Below are 22088 nucleotides of genomic sequence, written 5' to 3' on the forward strand. Positions count from 1 at the left end.
AGCTGGAGATCCCACAACTCCCAAAATCGTGACCTGAGCTAAAATCAAGAGTCAGACACTCCTCAGACTGAGCCACCCAGGCACCCCTAAATTTTTTTAATCTAATTGCTTTTCATTATAAGATTCACAGAAGCAGAGGGTAAAAAAATTACCACAAGGAACAAATCTCTACTCCTCCAACCCACTTCCACATTGGGATATTTAGTAGTGATTAATGGGCATCCTTTCCTTACTTTTTATATATAAGTAACTATCACAGAAAACAACCAGTCTACACTAATATATTAATTTCTATGAAATTACTTACAAGCATTTCTTTAAATGTAGCTTTTCCCCCAACAAAAATGGAATCATAACTATAAAACATTCTCCACTGTGCTTTTTTTACTTTCACAGTCTTAGAGTTGGTTCAGAACATACTGCTCTACCTCATTTTTTTTTTTTAAATAATAAATGGATAGTTCATTTAATCCATTCCCTGTGAAAGGCCAGTTAGGTTCTAGTTTTTGCTAAACTAATCAGTGTTCATGTTTACTTTTAAAAATAAAAATACAGCAACTAGACTTACTACTTAAAGGACACTCAGTTTCACAGTAACTTGTTTCATGAAGCTGAAAGCACACAACTGTGCCAGAAGCAGGAAACAACCTTAAAAGATCAATATTTAGTTGTACTGTATGAGGAGTTATTTTTATTGGCTATAAAGACATAAAATATTTATTTTACCTGTAATATATGAGACGTGTTCCCTTTATCTTAGTCAGACATAGGAGTAAAATGTCCACACAGGTCACCGCCAGGCAAGTTCACCAAACCCAGCTACAGGTGACACAGAGGGTTTTGACTGACATGTATTCATCGGATGGCTTCTACCATGAAGTCTCTGATGGGGTAGCAAGGCAAAAAAGTTAAATCTTTCTCCCATCTTCTTAGGATTCATTAACATATCATACCCCTGAAGTAACTGTTGCCTGGCTGGCTCATCTGATTTGTCTAAAAGAACCTGAAAAGAAAAAAATTTCTTAGTAAAAATAACCAGGAGGATTCCTAGTTACATGCAGCATTACTAATGGCCATTGGCTGCTCAATAAAGAGTGCTTCAGCTGGAATTTCTGATCACCTGCCTCAGAATCATGGGGTGCTTATTAAAACACAGACTGCTAAGAAGCAAACCTGTGGATTTGTATGTTTAACATTCCTAGGTGGTTTGATCTACACTGAAGGGTTAAGCTGTTTTCAGGACACTTCTGAAATTCATACCCATAAGCACAGTCCAGTTTTCTTAATCAGTCTGAACACTATTCGAAGTCGGCCTCATGTGGAGTGTGGGGTGAGTCCAAAGCAGCCCCACCCCCAGAGCAGTCTGGTTGCACTACACCCTACACTTCTGGAAAGACTACCCAAAATGCGCTGAACGAGAAGAGCACTGAGGCCAGGTGAACTTACTATTTTACATGGTTTTTTTTTGAAATACTACAAAATTAGAATATATAATGATCACAAAATAAATCATTACCTTCAGTCGGACATCAATGCCCATATTTTTTAAAAATGTCTGTTGTTTTATTGGCCCCAGAGAAGCTACTTGTCCCTCTGCCATTCTGCGCAGGTAACTGAAATCCACATCAGCTGTGAGATCTGCTGTTCCTGGGGCAGTCAGGACATCATGAAGCTTGTGGCCACAAAACCCCTTGAACATAATTTTTTAAATGATGAGTTTTTATCCCTTTATGGTTATCATTATCAAGATTAAAGACATGCTATCATTTGGCACATTTTACATAACTGAAAAAGAAAAACATAGCCTATGTGGTTTACAAACTCTTAATATGGTAGCACCTCTTCCTCAAATGAGATGCTATGTGGAAAATCCAATGGGAAGTACAGCACTGAGTGCCTTGAGATGCTACCTTTCACGTTTCATTACTGCCTGTGGTGATGAAGTAGAGATCCCATCAGAGGTCCCATCAGAACTGAGTGCTGATCACCAGACTCTAGATGGCATTTGACAAAGCATATCCATCAACCACATGCATCAGAATCTCCTGAGAACATCTTACTGCTCTTTGCCTAGGCCTAGTAAATCAGAATCCTGGAGGTAAGGCTAAGGAATCAGCATTTTAAAAAAACAAAACAAAACAAAACACACACTCCAGAGTTTTGTTTTTTGTTTTTGGTACAGTAAAATTCAAAATTGAGAACCACAGATCTAGAAAATGACTAACAGTATCTAGTTAAATGTATCTCAATTCAGGTATACAGAACAGAATTGAAAAGGATGCTTAGGAAAAATAAAAATATATCCAGAAAGGAAAAAAGATTGAAAATATGATAGGAAAAGTCTGATTATAGTAACTATATCAAACCTGCAAAGTAGTATTTACATTTTTTTTTAATGGAGGGAGAGAAATTCTTAAGAACTTGAAAATCTTCCCATTTGCATTATTTGGATGCTAAGTAGGATCTATGTAGAGCTAGGTTATGCAGCTTAAGGAAGAATGTACATGATTCACGCCCTGTTCCAAAGCCAGTCTGCATGATGAGATCCTACAGTTTGGGCAATTAAAATAATATGAATTAAAATTCATAACAAATAATGTAATATTACAAGGCTACACACCATAAAAACCAAAGGTAAAAATCTTCAATGAGCTGCAAACCTAACAACCTAGATCATACCAATTAACTTATGGTCAGTCATGCTCCTGAATCATACATACTCTGAAGGTATCGGTCTTCGTTCCATCATGACCATAGTCGGCAATCAGAGCAGCACCTCCAGTTAATGCAATGCGCTGAGAAAGCTCCTGAATAATAACGCCGGCCTCAGGACACACTTCCACGTGGTCTCTTATTTCATCACGCTAGTAAGAGAAGAGTTGAATCAAAATCCATCACTGAAAAGAATGGTTTCCTTAGGATTTTCCTACAATGAGGATTTCTTAGTTACACTAAAAATAAATTCCTTCCCTATCCATTATGTTGTCTACACTCAACCTTTCACAGGACATCCTTTTTATTATACACAACTCCCCAGTGCTGTGTTGCTGTCCACTAAGTTTATATTTTAATTCTAATCCTTTTTATTTTTTTTTAACAATTTTATTTGAGAGACTGAGAAAGTGGGAGAGGGAGAGGCAGACAACCCCTGAACGGAGAGCCTGATGCAGGACTCAATTCCAGGACCCCAAGATCATGACTTGAGTAGAAGGCAGACACCTAACCAACTGAGCCACCCAGGGAAACCTCTAATCCCTTTTATAAAAAGGCATATGTTCTCCCAAACTCCTAGATGGCCAATTCATTATCATTTTGTTTATAGTGATATTACTCTCATAATCATATATTTCCCTGGGTTGAATGCACGGGGAAGGAGTTTTGTCTGCCTAGAATGGACACTCAACAATTTGTGCTGAAAGAACAAATGATATAAACCCAATATAATAGGGATGCCTTGGTGGCTCAGTGGTTGGGCCTCTGCCTTCAGCTCAGGGCATGATCCTGGAGTTCTGGGATCGAGTCTTGCATGGGGCTCCCAACGGGGAGCCTGCTTCTTGCTCTGCCTATTCTCTGGCTCTCTCTCCATATCTGTCTCTCATGAATAAATAAAGTCTTTAAAAATAAGTAAATAAATAAATAAATAAATAAACCCAGTATAATAAAATAGACCCTAGTAAGCAAGTATATTATGATGCCTTCTGCTGGGGCAAAAAGTATTCCAGTGATACACCCTCTATTTAGAAACTTCAGCTTATAAACTTGTCAATGTACCTGAGGCCCTAATTTCCCAAGATGTTCAACTATTTACTGAAAGTGTCCTCAATATGTGCCTATTAATCTAAAAAGTGAAATGACAATATTATAACTTGTCAACTTGACTAGTATATATGAAATTTCACTAATTTCTGAGAAAATAGTAAAAAACTCTTTTCATTATAAGAACATACAGTAACTTTTGCTCCTTCCTAACACCCCATTAAAAATGAAGTACTGGGGCACCTGGGTGGCTCACTCAGTTAGCTGGCCAACTCTTGGTTCCAAATTAGGTCACGATCTTGGGCTCCTGGGATCGAGCCCTGCGTCAGGCTCCTCACTCAGCAGAGAGTCTGCTTGAGGATTCCCTCTCTCCCTCTCCCTCTACTCCCTTTGCCCCACTCATGCTCTCTAAAATAAATCTTAAAAAAAAAAAAGAAAAACAATAGGGACACGTGGGTGCCTCAGTGGTTGAGTGTCTGCCTTTGGCTCGGGTGGTGATCCTGAGGTCCTGGGATTGAGTCCTACATCAGGCTCCCCATGGGAAGCCTGCTTCTCCCTCTGCCTATATATTTGCCTCTCTCTGTGTGTCTCTCATGAATAAATAAAACCTTAAAAAAAAAACAGAAGTACTAACCTGCCCTGATCTTGTCTAAAATGGCACAGAACTAATAGGTATGGAGTAACACACTTAGCTCTTGAGTCTCTGCTCTTCCTACTGCTTACTAGAAACAAACTTTCAGAGTATTTCCTCATTATGTATATAATAGGCTTATTTTGAGGATTAAATCAAGCAATAAACTACTTAGTCCCCAATTCTATTAAATAAATTATTGTCGTTGAACTGTAAAACCTATGAGGTTAGCCAGTTTGGGCATAAGCTGACACACCTCAGCATACTGTGCTGACATTCTTACTATCTCAGACCACTCTTGAAGATGGCAGATTCTGTTACCATTTGCCCCATTAAAATGAGAGGGATTTTAAAAATTAAAAAAAAATAAATAAATAAATAAATAAAAATAAAAAAAAAAAAGAGGGGGGGGGGGGAAGGGCAGCCTCGGTGACTCAGCGGTCTAGCACCGCCTTCAGCCCAGGGTGTGATCCAACCTGGGATCGAGTCCCATGTTGGGCTCCCTGCATGGAGCCTGCTTCTCCCTCTGCCTCTGTGTGTGTGTCTCTCTGTCTCTCATGAATAAATAAATAAAATCTTAAAAAAAAAATGAGAGGGAAAAATCATCACTTCCCGTGTCATAAGTGACTACTACTAAAGTCACACTGAAAACAATCACATCTCCCAGGGCCAGGGGTCAGCTCCTGGTAGCTATGAATTTGCTTCTCACTCAGGTAAAACTGGGTAGCCAGAATATGAAAAAATAGAATTGTTCATAAGCACTCAGGCTGTTATTTTAACTTATTTATGCTCTGCAAAAAACAACACGAAAACAAAAAAACTTAATTGATAGGCTTGTGTTTAAAAGCTCCTATACTTCTGAAGCAAGTAACTTCTGAGGAAGAAGTTCTTAGTTATGGTCCAGAAAGTAGATCTTTTTAAAAACAGGCAATCCATTCTATTCAGATGACCCTTCATTGAATTATGTTCCTGTAGGTCTTACAGAGTTGTTATTTGGTTCCAGTAAGATTCTTGCAGGTAGAATGTTAAAACATAAGGAGCATGGGGATTTTGTATAATGAGAAATAACGGGAAAAAAGTGAATTAGACTTTTACTGCTGTAATTAAAGCTTAGTAAAAAAAAATTTAAAAATAAAAATAACTTACAAGAAAATGAATGTTTTTCTTTTTGAGAGAGAGAGAGAATGTGGGGTGGGAGGCATGGAGGCAGAGGAGAGAGAATATCAAGGAAGCTCCATGCCCAGCACAGAGCCAGACACAGGGCTCAATCTCACAACCCTGAGATCATGACCTGAGCCAAAATCAAGAGTTGGACGCTTAAGCAACTGAGCCACCTAAAGAAGTTTCTGAAATCTGTAAAATGCCCTTTATCATTATAGTCAGTGTATATCTTACAAGAAGTGATCTTTTAAGAGAAATGAAGCATGTTTTACATAGTTGAGATATACTTTTTAAAAAGAGGATGGATTGCTCATCCAGAATGAAACTACACACACATATATATGCACATGCTCATATGTGTGTGTGTGTGTGTGTATACACACACACACACTCACATGCTCTTAGAGTAAAATGTAGATTCTGAGAAAGGTTTCACGTATTTCACTTTTTTGTTAAAAGGCCAGTCTATCAACAAAGTCCCCAAATATATATATTTAGAAAAATAATGCCATGATTGAATTTCAGCAAGAATAATCTTATTTTACCTATTTACAACTAAAATATTTTTGTTTAGTTCAAAAACTATATTAAAGTTATATTTTTAGGTTATGAGACAAGGCTTTCATAACTACTTGAACTCTTAAAGTAAGAATGTTTTAATATAGGTAATAGACACTTTATTATTTTTTAAGATTTCATTTGAGAGAGGAGAGAACACAAGCAAAAGGAGGGGCCGAAGTAGAAGGAGAAACAGACTTTCTGCAGGGAGCTCAACTCCATCCCAAGACTCTGGGATCATATCCTGAGCCAAAGACAGATGCTTAACCAACTGAGCCATCCAGGCAACCTTAATACATCCAATACTCACTTTAGATGAAAAATTAGTTCAGCTTCCGTTTTTTCTTCATTATTACTTAAAGCTGCTAGGTTATTTAGGTGCAAAGATGATTTTTGTTTATCTAGAGGTACATATTTTGCTATATGGATATTTATGGTCTATAACAGTATTTACGTTAAACTTGATGCTGTAGTTATAAACTCCTAAAAATTAAAAAGTAAATAAAACAGGCAATCTAAAGCCCAAACATTCCTGACAAGTATAGGATTTTTTGAATCCTTACACAACGACCCCAAGATAGAAAGGCTTTTATGATTATTCCTGAGGTCAATAGTAAGCAGCAGTAAATGTACCATTCTGGCAGTCTAGAATCAAACTTATTTAATCAAACTAATAAAAAAGTTGCTTTGAGAATTAAATGAGAAAATCCGGAGTAATATATACAAACTGCTGAATAAATAGTTGTTTTCACAGACCTTAAGCTCTTCTGGTCAGGCAGACAATACTAAGTCCATGTCATAGGAAACTGAGGGAAAGGGAGAAGGTAAAGGACTTGCCTGAGTGAATGCTTACTAGCTTCCTTCTCACATTACATTCACATCATGCCGCCCAGAAATGATCCCAACCAGGCTCCTGACTCGAGATTCTCTGCACTTTCCACTATTAATAAAAAGCAACAAGGCAACTGGGTGGCTCAGTGGTGGAGCATCTGCCTTTGGCTCAGTCACGTTCCCTGGGTCCTGGGATCGAGTCCTGCACCAGGCTCCCCACGGGGAGTCTGCTTCTCCCTCTGCCTCTGTCTCTGCCTCTCTCTCTGTGTCTCTCATGAATAAATAAATAAAATCTTAAAAAAAAAAGAAGCACCTCACATGTTACGGCAACCCTCCCCTTGTCCCTGTCAAGGAACGCTATAACAGGAACTCAGAAGATTAGACTATCAAGATTTGGTTGGCAATAAACTAAGAAGAAACATCTTCCTACTTGTATGAAGACTTCTGCTGGCGTGACACAAGGCGCCAAAACAAACCGCAGCTTATCAGAAACTTGTGGATCAATATCAATGAATACTTCTCGCCATCCTTGTGGTGTTTTCTAAACACAAAATAATGCATAAAAAACAATTTTTACCAGTTTTTTTCTTAGAATTGGCTCTACTAAAAACAACTATTATTTTCTCCTACTACTACATATAAAACAGATGTCTAACATTTATTTACAGAGTCCTTTACCACTTAAAATTATTTAAAGGCAATACTTCATTTCCTTTGAACATTAAGAGGTGACTGGCAGACATCGACTACTGGTGTTGGTTAGATAAGAGGCGGAGCCACAGAAGATAAAATGACCAGCATGGCAAGTGCCCCCTTCAATGGAAAACAGGCTCCGAAGGATGAATCAGAAGCTTCTGCTAACAAATCAATACATGCTCTTGGCCCTAGAGATTACCAGTGCACATACATTACCACCAATCTTAACTCCGCTCACTTCAACTTTAATGAAGAAACATTTTAATCTCTGGATATTAACACTTTGCTAAAATGTAACCCTTGCTTGTACTATAGCCATTTACTGTCTTATATTGGCGTATGTCTTTACCCCTGGAGAAAAAAGCATTCTTCCTAGTTAACCTAAGAAAATGAAGGTTCCACTTAATAGTCCACTTTTGGACTATTTTCAATGATTTATATTTTTCAGAATTCCAAATAAAGTTAACTTCAAAAATAATCAATTACCATAAGTGTTTGCTTACAACATAAGGCCCTTTGTTACTCGATATAAACAGGACTTTATCTCATGTATACCTGAAACTTATGGACAGGAAGAACGTCAAAAAATTCATGTGCAAGATAAAAGCTGTACCCTATTTAAAAACAGAAGAAAAAACCTGTTTCAGCATTTTTAAGGTAATACTTCATTTTTTTGAACATTAACAAAAAGAAATGCCTAGGAACTTGTGGTGCTTCCACAACCATCACTACCGGAGAATCCCCCCACCTCATTTACTTCTTCACCTTACTCTGTAGAGCATACAAAAGAACAACTACTGCTGTCCTCATTTTCTACATATCAGGATCAGACAGCCAAAATATCTCAATTATCAATGTAAATTTTTATTCATCACTAGGCATGAAAGAAATGAGAACTCAAATTTGTTAGCTAAAAGAGGCTTTGAACGTTCTAAAATCATCTGAAACAGCTGAGCCCAGGACTGGCTGAGGTGGCCTGCCCAAGATCAGATAGCCACTTTAGGTGTGAGCAGGGATTCACCAACATAGGACTCTGGCCCGGGGCAGGGATTTTCCCTCCTCCCTAAAGATGAGCAAGAGCATTCAAAAGATGAAAGTTAAACTAAACCCACCTAAAGCTGCTTCCATCAGGCCCCACCACCTTGGGCTGCTTCAGCACTAGTACTACCTTAGGGATCCAGGAAAAACTAAAAAAACAGCAATCTACACTTTTTTATTTTGCAAAACCTCATGAAATTCATTGCTCCTTATTGTTAGTCGTGTTATTTTTAAACACAATGCTCTTTTAGAGAAAAGAATTCACTATTCCCAATGAGTGAGGGATCTGGGAGCACTAACTCAATCTATTAGAGTGCCCTGCATGGCTACGGTCATCTATTATTGCTGTGATGGGATGTGATCAAAACTATTTCATTACACAGAGTAAAATAATTACCTTTTGGAACATCGTGCAGATCTCGGTACCATGAAATGGGAATCCCAGATTTTGTAACACCTTTCATATATACAGAGGATCCAGCATTTCGCTCCAGCGGGATCTTCTCTTCAGTCAGGGTTAATGCCTGAATCTCACTCAATTTTTCGCTCACCTCTACCATATGTATTGAAATGTCACAGTTTTTCAGCACAGATCCAAGCTGGCTGAACACCTAAAGACAAAAAGAAGGAAAAAGTGCGAAATATAATGTGTTAAGTAGATTTTGGGTTTTCTAACCATTTACTTCAATAATTCACTCCTGTCACACAAGCCACTTTCCAGCAGTCTATGAGAATCATAACCTAGGGTGCCTGGGTGGCTCAGCAGTTTGGTGCTTGCCTTTGGCCCAGAGCATGATCCTGGAGTCCCAGGATCAAGTCCCATGTCAAGCTCCCTGCATGGAGCCTGCTTCTCCCTCTGCCTGTGTCTCTGCCTCTCTCTGTGTCTCTCATTAATAAATAAATAAAATCTTAAAAAAAAGTAATCATAACCTATCTGTTATTAAACAGTGCCTACACGGGCAGCCTGGGTGGCTCAGTGGTTTGGCGCCGCCTTCAGCCCGGGGCATGGTCCTGGAAACTCGGGATCGAGTCCCACGTCGGGTTCCCTGCATGGGGCCTGCTTCTCCCTCTTTCTGTGTCTCTGCCCCTCTCTCTCTGTGTCTCTCATGAATAAATAAATCTTTAAAAAACAAAAACAAAAATACTGTCTACATAAGAAATAAATAATACACAATTTTATTTGCTAACAATAAAAATTAGACTGATTAAAAAATGAAAATTAAAGATTTAGCATCTAATAAATAATCAGATTAGGGAATCTAAAAAGATAACAAGAAAATAAATTGTATATATAAATTTTAGAAAGCTGCTATGAAATAATCTCATCTTTGAGATGTTTAAACTGTATCTTCAAGAGATAAAATTTGAATGGCACTAAAATGGCACATTTTTAATTTTTTCTTAGCTACATGCATTTTTGTAACTGTTGTAAACATGAAGAAAAAATGTTAATACTTTATCAATATTTTAATGCTAAAAATTCAATGCCAAAGCATAAAGTATGTCATTTTTCATCTGAATTTAGTTTTCATTGGTGATTTGATTCCTACTTTTGAGATCTAAATGTGTAGGTAAGAGCTGAGAATAAGGACAAGATGATTTTTCCAAGTTTCATTTTGTTTTTTGTTTTTTTTTTTTTTTTAAATTTATTTATGATAGTCACAGAGAGAGAGAGAGGCAGAGACACAGGCAGAGGGAGAAGCAGGCTCCATGCACCGGGAGCCCGACGTGGGATTCGATCCCGGGTCCCCAGGATCGCGCCCTGGGCCAAAGGCAGGCGCCAAACCGCTGCGCCACCCAGGGATCCCCCCAAGTTTCATTTTGAAATGAAATTACAAATAGGAAAAAACTTCCCAAAAGAAAAATCCTTCATGAATTATGTTCAAGAAATGAAAACAAGTCTATAAATATGTTTTTGTCTATTTTCTTAACATTCCTTTAAATTCTTTGGCTATTTAAGGTTGTTAGGACTTGATCTGGGAAAGTATCCTTTATACATTTTAAGAGCTGTGGGCTTGATTTTTAAAGTACTGAAACAAGACAGTATCATTTGAGAACTGTATTAGATATTTTATATTCATATGACTTTGCCAATTCAAAGAGCTATAAAATAGAGCCCTGGAAACCTAAACCAGTGGTTGGTTTCTTTACTCCCCAAATAGGATATAATGAGGATTATTTGCCTGATGTTATAAATTTTTTAAAAGCCTTTGACTCCTAATTTCAAGCAAAAATCATACAGCATCAAAACATTTAAATGTATACTGAATATGTGTCTTGTTTTTTTTACACTGAATTGCCAGATACACACGAGTTAAACTAAAAAAAGACTAACAGATTCCAGAACGGTGTAACTATGAAAGCTTAACAAATACAAACACTTATCCTGTACAATATTCCTCCTTTTCAATGTTTATAAAATATTAGGTAGAATGGTAGAAAGAATAATACATGGAAAAATATTGACTATCTGTGACAAAAGAAAGTGACCTGACCCTTCCTTTGAAGCCCCCATGTCCTCCCTTACCGTTAGAGGTCATCAAGGTTCTCTATCTGAAGCTTAGCATTCCCTGCTTTTTCTTTATAACTGTTACTGAACACGTTTGTATCACCAAACACGTATTGTTTAATGTTGACTATTTGGGGATTTTATATAATTCAATCATATAATTCAATCATATGATACGAATTCTTGTACAAATTGCTGTTTTCATTCAACAAGACATTGAGTTCCATCTGAATATTGTGCATTCTGCTGTGATTTCATCCATTTGCACAATCCTTGGCATTCACTGTATGACTGTAATACACTTATTTTTAGGACTTCATTTGTTTCTTTGAGAGAGAGCATTGTGTACAAACATGGTGTGAGGGTGGAGAGGGAGAAGCACTCATTCCTCACTGAGCAGAGAGCCTGACTCAGGCCTCAATCCTAGGACCCTGAGATCATGACCTGAGTCCAAGGCAGACATTTAACCAACTGAGCCACCCAGGTGCCCCAACTCTACTACAATTTATTGATCTATTTTCCCACTGATAGTCGTTTGGGTGGTTTCCAGTTTTTTTGCCATTTAATTTTTTTTTTTAAGATTTTATTTATTTATTCATGGGAGGCACAGAGAGACAGAGGCAGAGACACAGGCAGAGGGAGAAGCAGGCTCCATACAGGGAGCCCGACATGGGACTCGATCCCGAGTCCTCAGGATCACACCCTGGGGCCGAAGGCCACGTTAAACCGCTGCGTCACCGGGGCTGCCCCTTTTGTTTTCTTTTTTTTCTTTTTTTAATTTTTTTTGCCATTCTAAACAAAGCAGCTGTCTTCTTGTCCTTGTATCCTGGTACATATATGCACTAGCTCCCATAGGGCATACACCTAGTAGTAAAACCACTAAGAATTTTGAGGTTTGCAGATGATGCCCAATAAGCACTTCTCAAAGTGCTTGTACCAAATTACACTCATACAAACAGTATATGAGAGTCCTTACTGCTCCACATCTCCCCATCCTCACCAACCCTTGGTGCTGCCACACCTTCTCGTTTTTGCGGGTACAATGGTATCCCATTGTAATTTTAACTTTCATTTCCCTGACTCCCAATTGGTCTGAGCATCTTTTTGTTTTTCCTGGCCACATGGATTTCCTTTTCCATGATGTCCTGTTCACACCTTTAGCCTGATTTTTCTGTCACAATCTTAATGGAAAGGAATTCTTTATGTATTCTAACTACCAGTTCTTTAATTAGTTATATCTGTTGCAAATAACTCCTCCCACTTTGTGGCTTGTCTTATCCCTCTCTTTACAGTGTCTTTGAAGAAGAGAAGCTCCCAATTTCCTTAAAGAACAAAAAATTCTTTTTTTTTTTTTTTTTTTTTAATTTATGATAGTCACAGAGAGAGAGAGAGAGAGAGAGGCAGGGACACAGGCAGAGGGAGAAGCAGGCTCCGTGCCGGGAGCCCGACGTGGGATTTGATCCCGGGTCTCCAGGATCACGCCCTGGGCCAAAGGCAGGCGCTAAACCGCTGCGCCACCCAGGGATCCCCAAGAACAAAAAATTCTTTAATGCAGTTGCAATTATCCTTCTATTCATCTTTTCCTTTATGGCTTCTGCTTTTTATATAATTATAATTTTATATAAATTATAATTTTCATATAATCAAAACTCTTTACCCAGAAGACAAACATATTCTCCCATAATGTCTTCTAAAGGTTTTAAACTTTCACCTTTCACATTTGTCTCCACCCTCATTTTTTGAATTACAGACGACAGTAAGTTACGATTTATTATGTCATTCTGATGTTGGAACTTGGCTGAGAAACAGGAGGTGAAGAAGGCAAGACTGAAAGCCAGGAAACAAGTTTGCAAACAAGTCAAAAGAACAAAGATTCAGGTAAGTACACAAGGCTCTAAAGAATTTCTTTTATTACCTACCCTCAAAATATCTCCCGCGAGGGTACCCTTGCCTGGGCCCAGTTCCACCAGTTGGAAAGCTGCATTTTTTCCAGTGGCCATCCATTCGCTAATGAACCATATACCTAGCAGCTGTGACAAGGAAAAAACTACACTGAAGTATCATAAAGTATAAAAGTATCCTGCAATCTGAAACCCCACATAAATGCATACTTTATGCCAGGAAGCAAAATGTTTGCAAACCACATGTATGTTAGTTAATATGTACATATATGTATGCCCATCTAGAAGCTCCACAGAGACTACATTACAAAAGATACCACTTGGAAAGCTTAGTAACAGGAGAAAACAGGTAAAAGGCAGTCTGCCCTGGAAGAGGTCTCATAACACAGGTCTCATAATTACAGGAAGGTACCAGTCTTTGAAAGCAAATAAACACATGAAATAAGATTATGCCGTATTTTTCATATTCATATGATTTCAATAATTCTACTTTCTTTTGTACACTATTTCCTATATCTAAATATATCAAGGGGGTTGGAAATGTAGAAATCAATGAACTAGAATTCCTGAGAAGAATTCAAAATTTCTTTACAGGGGGACTTTTGCTGTAACTATGGTGCAATCGTGGGTAGGGGCTTTCGAATGTGCTTCTCTCCACTAACTCCTTAGTGTCTTGCATCTTTTCTCTCTTTCTTCACTTATCTCTCTCTTGTCACTTATCTTTCTCTCTCTCTCTCTCCTATTGTTCTCTATTCCTTCAGCATATAGGTGATTAAAAATGAAAACTAAAAAAAAATCCAAAGAAAAGAAAATTTGATGAATCACAAAAACAAAGCTATAAAATGCTATATTATTATGGAAGAATACAACTTGATCTGCTTTGAATGCTTGTTGATATTCATTTCTTTTACAGGTTTTTTTTAAATTTTTTTTTTTTCTTTTACAGTTTACATTGGATATTACCTCCCCAAAGATCTGACTTATTTCCGGTGAAGTGATAAAATCTCCTTTTTCTCCAAGCATGTCACGATGCACATAATATCCCTGAGTAAAAAGAGAAAGTAGAGAAAACAAATTAACTTTCAAATACACTTTTTAAACCCCTCCAAAATCTTCTATGATGTATACAATGACATAAACATTTAGTAAGAAAGTTCTCTCCTCTAAATAAATAAGATAAACACAGTAACTTAACTTAAACTTTACAAAGTGTCAGTCATGTTGCAGAATGGGTGAAAACATGACAATTACTTGACCATAAAGGCAAAAGCTACACCATGTCCACCTTCACATCTAACACCCTCCCCACACACTTCCCATCCCTGCTCCCACAAACCATTAGAATAAGACCCTGCTTGCCCCTCCCCTTCAGCCTCTTCTCCCAAATTCTCACTGTTTCAACTTAGCCCTGCCTACTGGTGATGTTGTTGCTTGACCTGGTTGCTTATTATGTGGGAGCTCTCACTTTGTGAGAATTCATCAAGCTATGTACCTGTGATTTATGCATTTTTCTATATGAATGTTTATATCTCCATAAAAAGTTCTGAGTTGTTTCTTTTTTGTTTTTTAATTAGCTCTGCTTGTCCATACATCCATGCCATAACAAATGGTCTCCTTTTCCCCCTCTCATTTCTCCCTGGCAATCTCATCCTCAATAAAACTGAACCTGCCCAAACACCACCTCCCCTAACCTCTCCCCACCACCCCAGCCCTCCAATCTCTGACTAAATGCAGTGCCTCCCTTTACATGTTTATTTATTTATATGTCTGTATTCCTCACCTAGAGGCATAGTTATTTGGGACAGAGGACTATCATATTTACCCCCCCCCCCTTTTTTTTAAAGATTTATTGGATCACAACCCTAGCTGAAGGCAGGCATCCAACCGCTGAGCCACCCAGGTGTCCCTTTATTTACCCAAGTTTTAGCATACCAAGTCTTAGCATACGTCTAAAGGTCAAGATATATTCAGTAGTTCTTTGTTAAAAAAAATTCCCTACGCTCTTCAAGTCCCTTCTTCCACCACCTTACTCTTAGGTAACATGGGCTCCTGCACATATAGGAAGTAAAGAATGGTATAAAATAGGATTTACTTCCTGACCCCATCTGGCCTCCATCTGTTCCCATGCATTCCTCAGAACTCAAGATGAAATCGCTTTATCTTCCGCTCTTATCCAAACCCAATCCTGCCACCTGTGCTCTGGATCATCACCTCTCCTCATGGCTTTCATGGGCCAGGATCTTGTTATCCCCTCCTTCTCTGACAACTTTCAAAAAACTTTCAAATAAACTTTTTATGGAATCTGCCCAAACACTACCTCCCCTAACCTCCCCCCACAACCCCACTCCTCCAATCTCAGACTAAATGAGATTTAGAGATTTCTGCTCTCTCAGCAGCAGAAATATACTTGAATCATTCCCATTTTTAAAAAATTGTTTTCACTTCATACAGCATCCCCTCTGTTATTTTTCTCTTTCCCTTCATAAGTGAGCATTTCAGAGGTGTTTTTATGGCACATTATGAACCACTCTGGTAGCCTGATGAAGACTATGGATCCCTTCATATAATGTTTTTAAATGAAGAATTTAAAACACACAGGATTGCAAAAAGGTAAGTAAACCAAAAAATAAAGAAATACTCATCCAATATTTAAAAAATAAATTTATGATATAGTAACAATATGCATCTTTATAAGGGTATTAATAAACAAAGCCAAGCCTAAGGTCTAATAAGTAACAAAGTTTTGAAGTACAGAAGAGTACAATGAATGGTATTTTGAGATATCTACGATCACTGTTGGGATATGACAATGTCAATGATTTCCACTGATTGTGCTCAATCACTGATATTAGTGATGCCACTGGTTATTTCCTATGTTCATAATAAGAGAAATGCTAGATTTCAGTTAGAAGCTAATGAGGGAAATGCATGTTAAAACCATAAGATATCGGGATCCCTGGGTGGTGCAGCGGTTTAGCGCCTGCCTTTGGCCCAGGGCGAGATCCTAGAGACCCGGGATCGAATCCCATGTCGGGCTCCCGGTACATGGAGCCTGCTTCTCCCTCTCCCTCTGCCTGTATCTCTGCCTCTCTCTCTCTCTCTCTCTCTCTGTATCATAAATAAATAAGAAAAAAGACTTTAAAAAGAAAAAAAAAAAACCATGAGATATCACCTTATGCCTATTAGAAAGGCCACGATAAAAACACAAGAGATAACAATTGTTGGTGTAGAACCTCTTCTACACAAGGCCATTACTTTCAAGACTAGAAGATGTAGCTGATTTACCTAAGAGATACTAACAGAAATTAAAATGAGGGGACAGAGGACTATGTTCCAAATGAAAGATAAAGACAAAATCACAGAAAAAAGCACTAAATGAAACTGAAATAAGCAATATGCCTGATAAAGAGTTCAAAGTAATGGTCATAAAGCTACTCCTCAGACTTGAGAAAAGAGTGAATGAATGCAAAGAGAATTTCACAAAGAGCCAGAAAATATTCAAAAGAACTAGTCAGAGCTGAAGAATATAATAACTAAAATGAAAAATACACTAAAGGGAATCAACAGATTAGAAGATGCAGACAGATTAGCAATCTGAAAGGGTAATTGGAACCAAAGAAGCTGAACAGTAAAAACAAAAGAAGAATTTAAAAAAGGAGAGTAAGTTAAAGGACCTTTGCAACATCTTCAAGCATAAGTGCATTCACATTATTAGGGATCCCAGAAGGCTAAGAGAGAAGGGGAGGCAAAAAAAAGATTTAAAAAAGTAAGAGGGGGATCCCTGGCTGGCTCAGTGGTTTAGTGCCTGCCTTTGGCCCAGGGCGTGGTCCTGGAGCCCTGGGATCAAGTCCCACATTGGGCTCCCTGCATGGAGCCTGCTTCTCCCTCTGCCTGTGTCTCTGCCTCTCTTTCTATGTCTCTCATGAATAAAAAATAAAATCTTAACAACAACAAAAAAAGTAATAGTTGAAAACTTCCCTAATCTGGGGAACAAAGTAGACATCCAGATCCAGGAAGCACAGAGAACCTCTAACAAGACAAACCAATGGGCAGCCTGGGTGGCTCAGTGGTTTAGTGCCACCCTCAGCCCAGGGTGTGATCCTGGAGACCCAGAATCGAGTCCCACGTTGGGCTCCCTGCATGGAGCCTGCTTCTCCCTGTGCCTATGTCTCTCCCTCTCTCCCTCTCTCTCTCTCTCTCTCTGTGTCTCTCATGAATATATAAAATCTTAAAAAAAAAAAAAAAAAGACAAACCCAGGAAGGTTCACAAGACGCAAAATAATTAAAATGGCAAAAAGTAATGATAAAGAGACAATTTTAAAAGGAACAAGAGAAAACAGTTACATACAAGGGAAGTCCCATACGGTTATAAGCTGATTTTTCAGCAGAAACGTTGCAGGCCAGAAAGGAGTGGTGATAAAGCATTGATATTAAAAGCACTGAAAGAAAAAAAACTCAACCAAGAATATTCTACCCAAGCAAGATTATTATTCAGAATACAAAACAAGTTGAAGGAATTCGGAAACTATGAAAGGAAAATACTTCACAGCAAAACCAAACATATAGGGAAAATAACAGATTCATTACTTACAAAGATAGGACGGAGGTTAAAACACAAAAGGAGCAAAATCAATTATATGTTCAAAAAAATCAGTCAAAGGGTACACAAAATAAAGATGTAAATATGACATCATATACATAAAATGTGGAGGAGGGAGTAAAAATTCAGTGCTTTTAGAATGTGCTAAAACTTAAGCCACCATTAACTTAATATAAGCTGCTATACACATAGGATGTTATATATGAACACAATGGTAACCACAAATCAAAACCTGTAATAGGTAAGAGTTTGAGCATAATGCTAAGGAATGTCATCAAAGCACAAGGAGAGAGCAAAAGAAGAAAGGAACAGAGAATAACTACAAAAACAAACAGATGATGAACAAAATGGCAATAAGTATATATATGTATCAGTAATTACTGTAAGTGGAGTGTTCCAATCAAAAAATGTAGGGTGAATGGATTAAAAAAAACAAGACTTTTGTATATGCTACATACAAAAGATTCACTTCAGACCTAAAGTGAGGAAATCAAGAAGATATTCCATGCAAATGGGAACAGGCAAAAAAAAAAAAAAAGAAAGAAAGAGTAGCAATCCTTTTATCAAACAAAACAGACTTTAAAACAAAGACTGCAGCAAAAATCAAAGGCCACTACATAATGAAAAAGGGATCAATTCAATAAAAGGATATGACAATTGTAAGAATATATGCACCCAACACAGGAGCATCTAAAGCTCCTGGGAATATAAAGCAAATATTAACAGACAGAAGGAAAAACAGTAATATAATAACAGTAAGATATTTTAACGCCCCACTCTTACACCAATGAATAGATGATCCAAATGGAAATTCAACAAGGAAACAATGGCTTCAAAAGACATATTGGGGGCAGCCCGGGTGGCTCGGCGGTTTAGTGCTGCCTTCAGTCCAGGACGTGACCCCAGAGACCCAGGATCGAGTCCCACGTCAGGCTCCCTGCATGAAGCCTGCTTCTCCCTCTGCCTCTCTCTCTGTGTCTCATGAATAAATAAAAATTTTAAAAAATCTTTATTTATTTTTTTATGATAGTCACAGAGAGAGAGAGAGAGAGAGGCAGAGACACAGGCAGAGGGAGAAGCAGGCTCCATGCTCTGGGAGCCCGACGTGGGACTCGATCCCGGGTCTCCAGGATCGCTCCCTGGGCCAAAGGCAGGCGCTAAACCGCTGCGCCACCCAGGGATCCCCCTAAAAATCTTTAAAAACAAAAAAGAATACTATATTGGGGAGCCTGGGTGGCTCAGTCAGTTAAGCATCCAACTCTTGATTTTAATGATCTCAGGGTCATGAGACTGAGCCCCATGTCGAGCTCCACACTGGACATGGAGCCTGCTTATAAGATTCTCCTCTCTGCCCCACTCTCCTCCACTGCTCTCATACTGTACACACTGTACCCATGCCTTCTTAAAAAAATAAATAAAAAAGGCAGAGGAACTAAATAGATATTTTTCCAAAGATATTCAGATGCCCAACAGACACATGAAAAGATGCTCAACATCACTAATCACCAGGGAAATGCAAATCAAAACAACAGTATCACCTCACACCAGTCAAAATGATTAATATAAATAACACGTACTGACAAGGATGTGGAGAGAAGGACACCTTTATTTATTGTTCATGGTTATATAAATGGTACAACAACTATGAAAAACAGTATGTAAGTTTCTCAAAACTTTAAATAGAACTACCCTATGGTCTGGTAATTCCACCACTGGATATTTACCCAAAGAAAATAAAAACGCCAATTCATAAAGATACATGCAACCCTATGTTTACTTCAGCATTACTTACAAGAGCCAAGATATAGAATCAACTTAAGTGTCCAGCAATACACAGGTGGATAAAGATGTGGTATACACACACATACATACATACACACACACACACACACACAATGGAGTATTACTCCTAAAATCTTACCATTTATGACAACATGGATAAACCTAAAGGCTATTATGCTAAGTGAAATAAGTCAGATGGACTAAAATACCATATGATTCACTTACATGTGTAATGTGAAAAAACAAAACAAACAAAAAACCAGACTTTTAAATACAGAGAACAACTTTTTGCTAAAGGGGAGAGGGATAGGGGGGCAGGTAGGCAAAACAAGTAACGGGATTTTAAGAAGAACAAACTTCCAGTTACAAAATAAATAAGTCACAGAGATGAAAAGTACAGCATAGGAATCACAGTCAAAAAAAAAAGGAATCAGTCAGTAATATCGTAATAATATTGTATGGTGTGAGACGGTGACTACAACTTAACTGTGGTGAGCACTGAGTAATGTACATAATTGTCAAATCACTATGTTGTACACCTGAAACTATGTCAACTACACTTCAGTAATTTTTTTTAAAATGAGGGAAAAAATCATGGAATATTATTCAAGCATAAGAAAAGGAAATCTAAAAAAAAAAAAAAAGAAATCTACCATTTGTGACAACATGGATGAACCTTTAAGGCCTTATGCTATGTGAAATAAGAGAAAGACAAATACTCTAGGATTCACTTATGTGTGAAATCTTAAAAAAAAAAAAAAAAAAAAAAAAAAAAAAAAAAAAAAAAAAAAAACACCTCATAGAAAAAGAGATCAGATTTTTATTTACCAGACGTGGAGGGTAGAGGGAGAATTGGAGGAAGCTGGGCAAAAGGTACAAACTTCCAGTTATATAATAACTAGTATAGATGTGATGTACAACAGGATGACTACAGCTAACACAGCTGTATGATATACATAAAAAGTTAAGAAAGTGGGCTGCCTGGGTGGCTCAGCGGTTGAGCATCTGCCTTTGACCCGGGGCGTGATTCCAGAGTTCTGGGATGGAGTGCCGCATCCGGCTCCCTTCAAGGAGCCTGCCTATGTCTCTTCCTTCTCTCTGTGTCTCTCGTGAATAAATAAATAACACTTAAAAAAAAAAAGTTAAAGTAAATCATAAGAGCTCTCATCACAAGAAAATGTTTTCCCTTTTTCTTTCTATTGTACCTATATGAAAAGATGGATGTTAACTGAACCCACTGTGGTAATCGTCTCACAACATATGCAAATCAAACCATCATGCCCTAAGCCTTAAACAGTGATGTATGTCAATCCTTCTTTAATAAAAATGGCGGGGGGAAAAAAAAGAAGTTAATGCAAATAAAGGTGTAATTTTTCTTCCCATCAAAGTTTACAGCCCCCTGCTCTCTAGTTAAGGATTCCCTAGGTTAAGAAACCCTACTCTCAAACGGTAGCTACATTTGTGGTAAATATAGCCTAAGGTATAGTTGTCAAAACCACTATGTTGCACAACTGAAACCAATGTAACACTGTATCACTATATTTCAATTTTTTAAAGGTTAAACTAAAATAAATAAATAAATAAATAAATAAATAAATAAATAAATAAAAATAGAAATAGAAATTAAGGCTGATTTTAAAAGGAAAAAAAAAAGCCTCTAAATTGAAGAGTTCTTGAAGGCTTAATCCTGGGTAACCTTCTCCTCTCTAAATATACTCTCCCTGATTCCTTGGGTTTAAACACCATCTATATACTGATGATGAACAAATTTCTGCTTTCTGCATTCCCTTTCCCCTGAGAAATGACCCCAACATCTACCATCAGTCCAGGTAGGTAAGACACCCTGGTCCTCATCTCCTAGATTCAATCGGCTGCCCTGCCTCCTAAACACCTCTGGATTTGTTCTCCACCGACCTGATCGATCCCTAATCACCTGACAGAAACTGATCCACCTCTGGGTCCTCCGGGGAAGGCACCGCACTGCCGGCGCGGAGGACCCCCGGGCGGGCCTGGTCCTCCGGCTCCCCGACCCGTACCTTGGCGGGGTTGGTCAAGACCTCCTTCATGTACTCAGCCACAGTGATGGGGCCAGTTGCCTTGATTTTATACACAAGATGCCGCAGCATCGGCGTCACTTGGTTTTCTGCCGGCTCTCTCCCAGAGCTGAAGCATTGCCCGCTCCAAAGACAAGGAATGACTACAATTAAAAACAGTTAAATGGGACGATGAACAAAAAAATCTTAGTATTTGCAAGTGCAAGCAGCCTGAGTGCCTTCGAGGCGGCTGTGTTGCTCTTCACCTCGCCCGCAGCACGGACAGCGGCCTCCGGACCGCAGCACGCCCCGGGGCCGGCAGCAGGCAGGCAGTGCCCGCGGCCACACGGCCATTCCGGGCCTGAGGCTGGACGTCTGCAGCCCGGAGCGCCTCAGGAGCCTCCGACTGAGGAAGGCGCCCCAGGTCTCTGCCCCCCGCAAGCGGAGCCCGGGCGCGGCGAACGCTTACCCTTGCGAGCCGCCGCGCACAGCCGCCCCGAGCCGCCCCTCACGAGGACGCTCATGCCGTACTCCGCACGCCGCAGAACGCTGCCCCAGGGTGGGGAGCGAAGCCATTTCCGGGAGGAGACAC

The 22088-nt window shown here is 38.7% G+C and overlaps 1 protein-coding gene across 2 annotated transcripts; it reads right to left on the bottom strand.

Annotated features, from left to right (window-relative positions):
• Positions 1 to 726: 726 nt before the first annotated feature.
• Positions 727 to 22077, bottom strand: NDUFAF7 (NADH:ubiquinone oxidoreductase complex assembly factor 7). 2 transcript variants are annotated; one of them, XM_077843605.1, is made up of 9 exons: positions 21966 to 22077; positions 14045 to 14125; positions 13100 to 13210; positions 9069 to 9282; positions 8189 to 8247; positions 7368 to 7478; positions 2721 to 2864; positions 1517 to 1690; positions 727 to 1003 (listed from the first exon to the last, which is right to left on the bottom strand). In XM_077843605.1, the coding sequence occupies exons 2-9, from the start codon at positions 14102 to 14104 to the stop codon at positions 791 to 793; spliced, it is 1086 nt and encodes a 361-aa protein (XP_077699731.1). In that variant the 5' UTR covers positions 14105 to 14125; positions 21966 to 22077; the 3' UTR covers positions 727 to 790. The 2 variants fall into 2 exon arrangements, with proteins under 2 accessions (XP_077699731.1, XP_077699730.1); XM_077843604.1 differs by lacking the exon at positions 21966 to 22077 and adding an exon at positions 21397 to 21533.
• Between the last annotated feature and the right edge of the window lie 11 nt (positions 22078 to 22088).

This window comes from Canis aureus, chromosome 12, assembly GCF_053574225.1.
Source record: "Canis aureus isolate CA01 chromosome 12, VMU_Caureus_v.1.0, whole genome shotgun sequence".
In the NCBI taxonomy this organism is placed as follows: domain Eukaryota; kingdom Metazoa; phylum Chordata; class Mammalia; order Carnivora; family Canidae; genus Canis; species Canis aureus.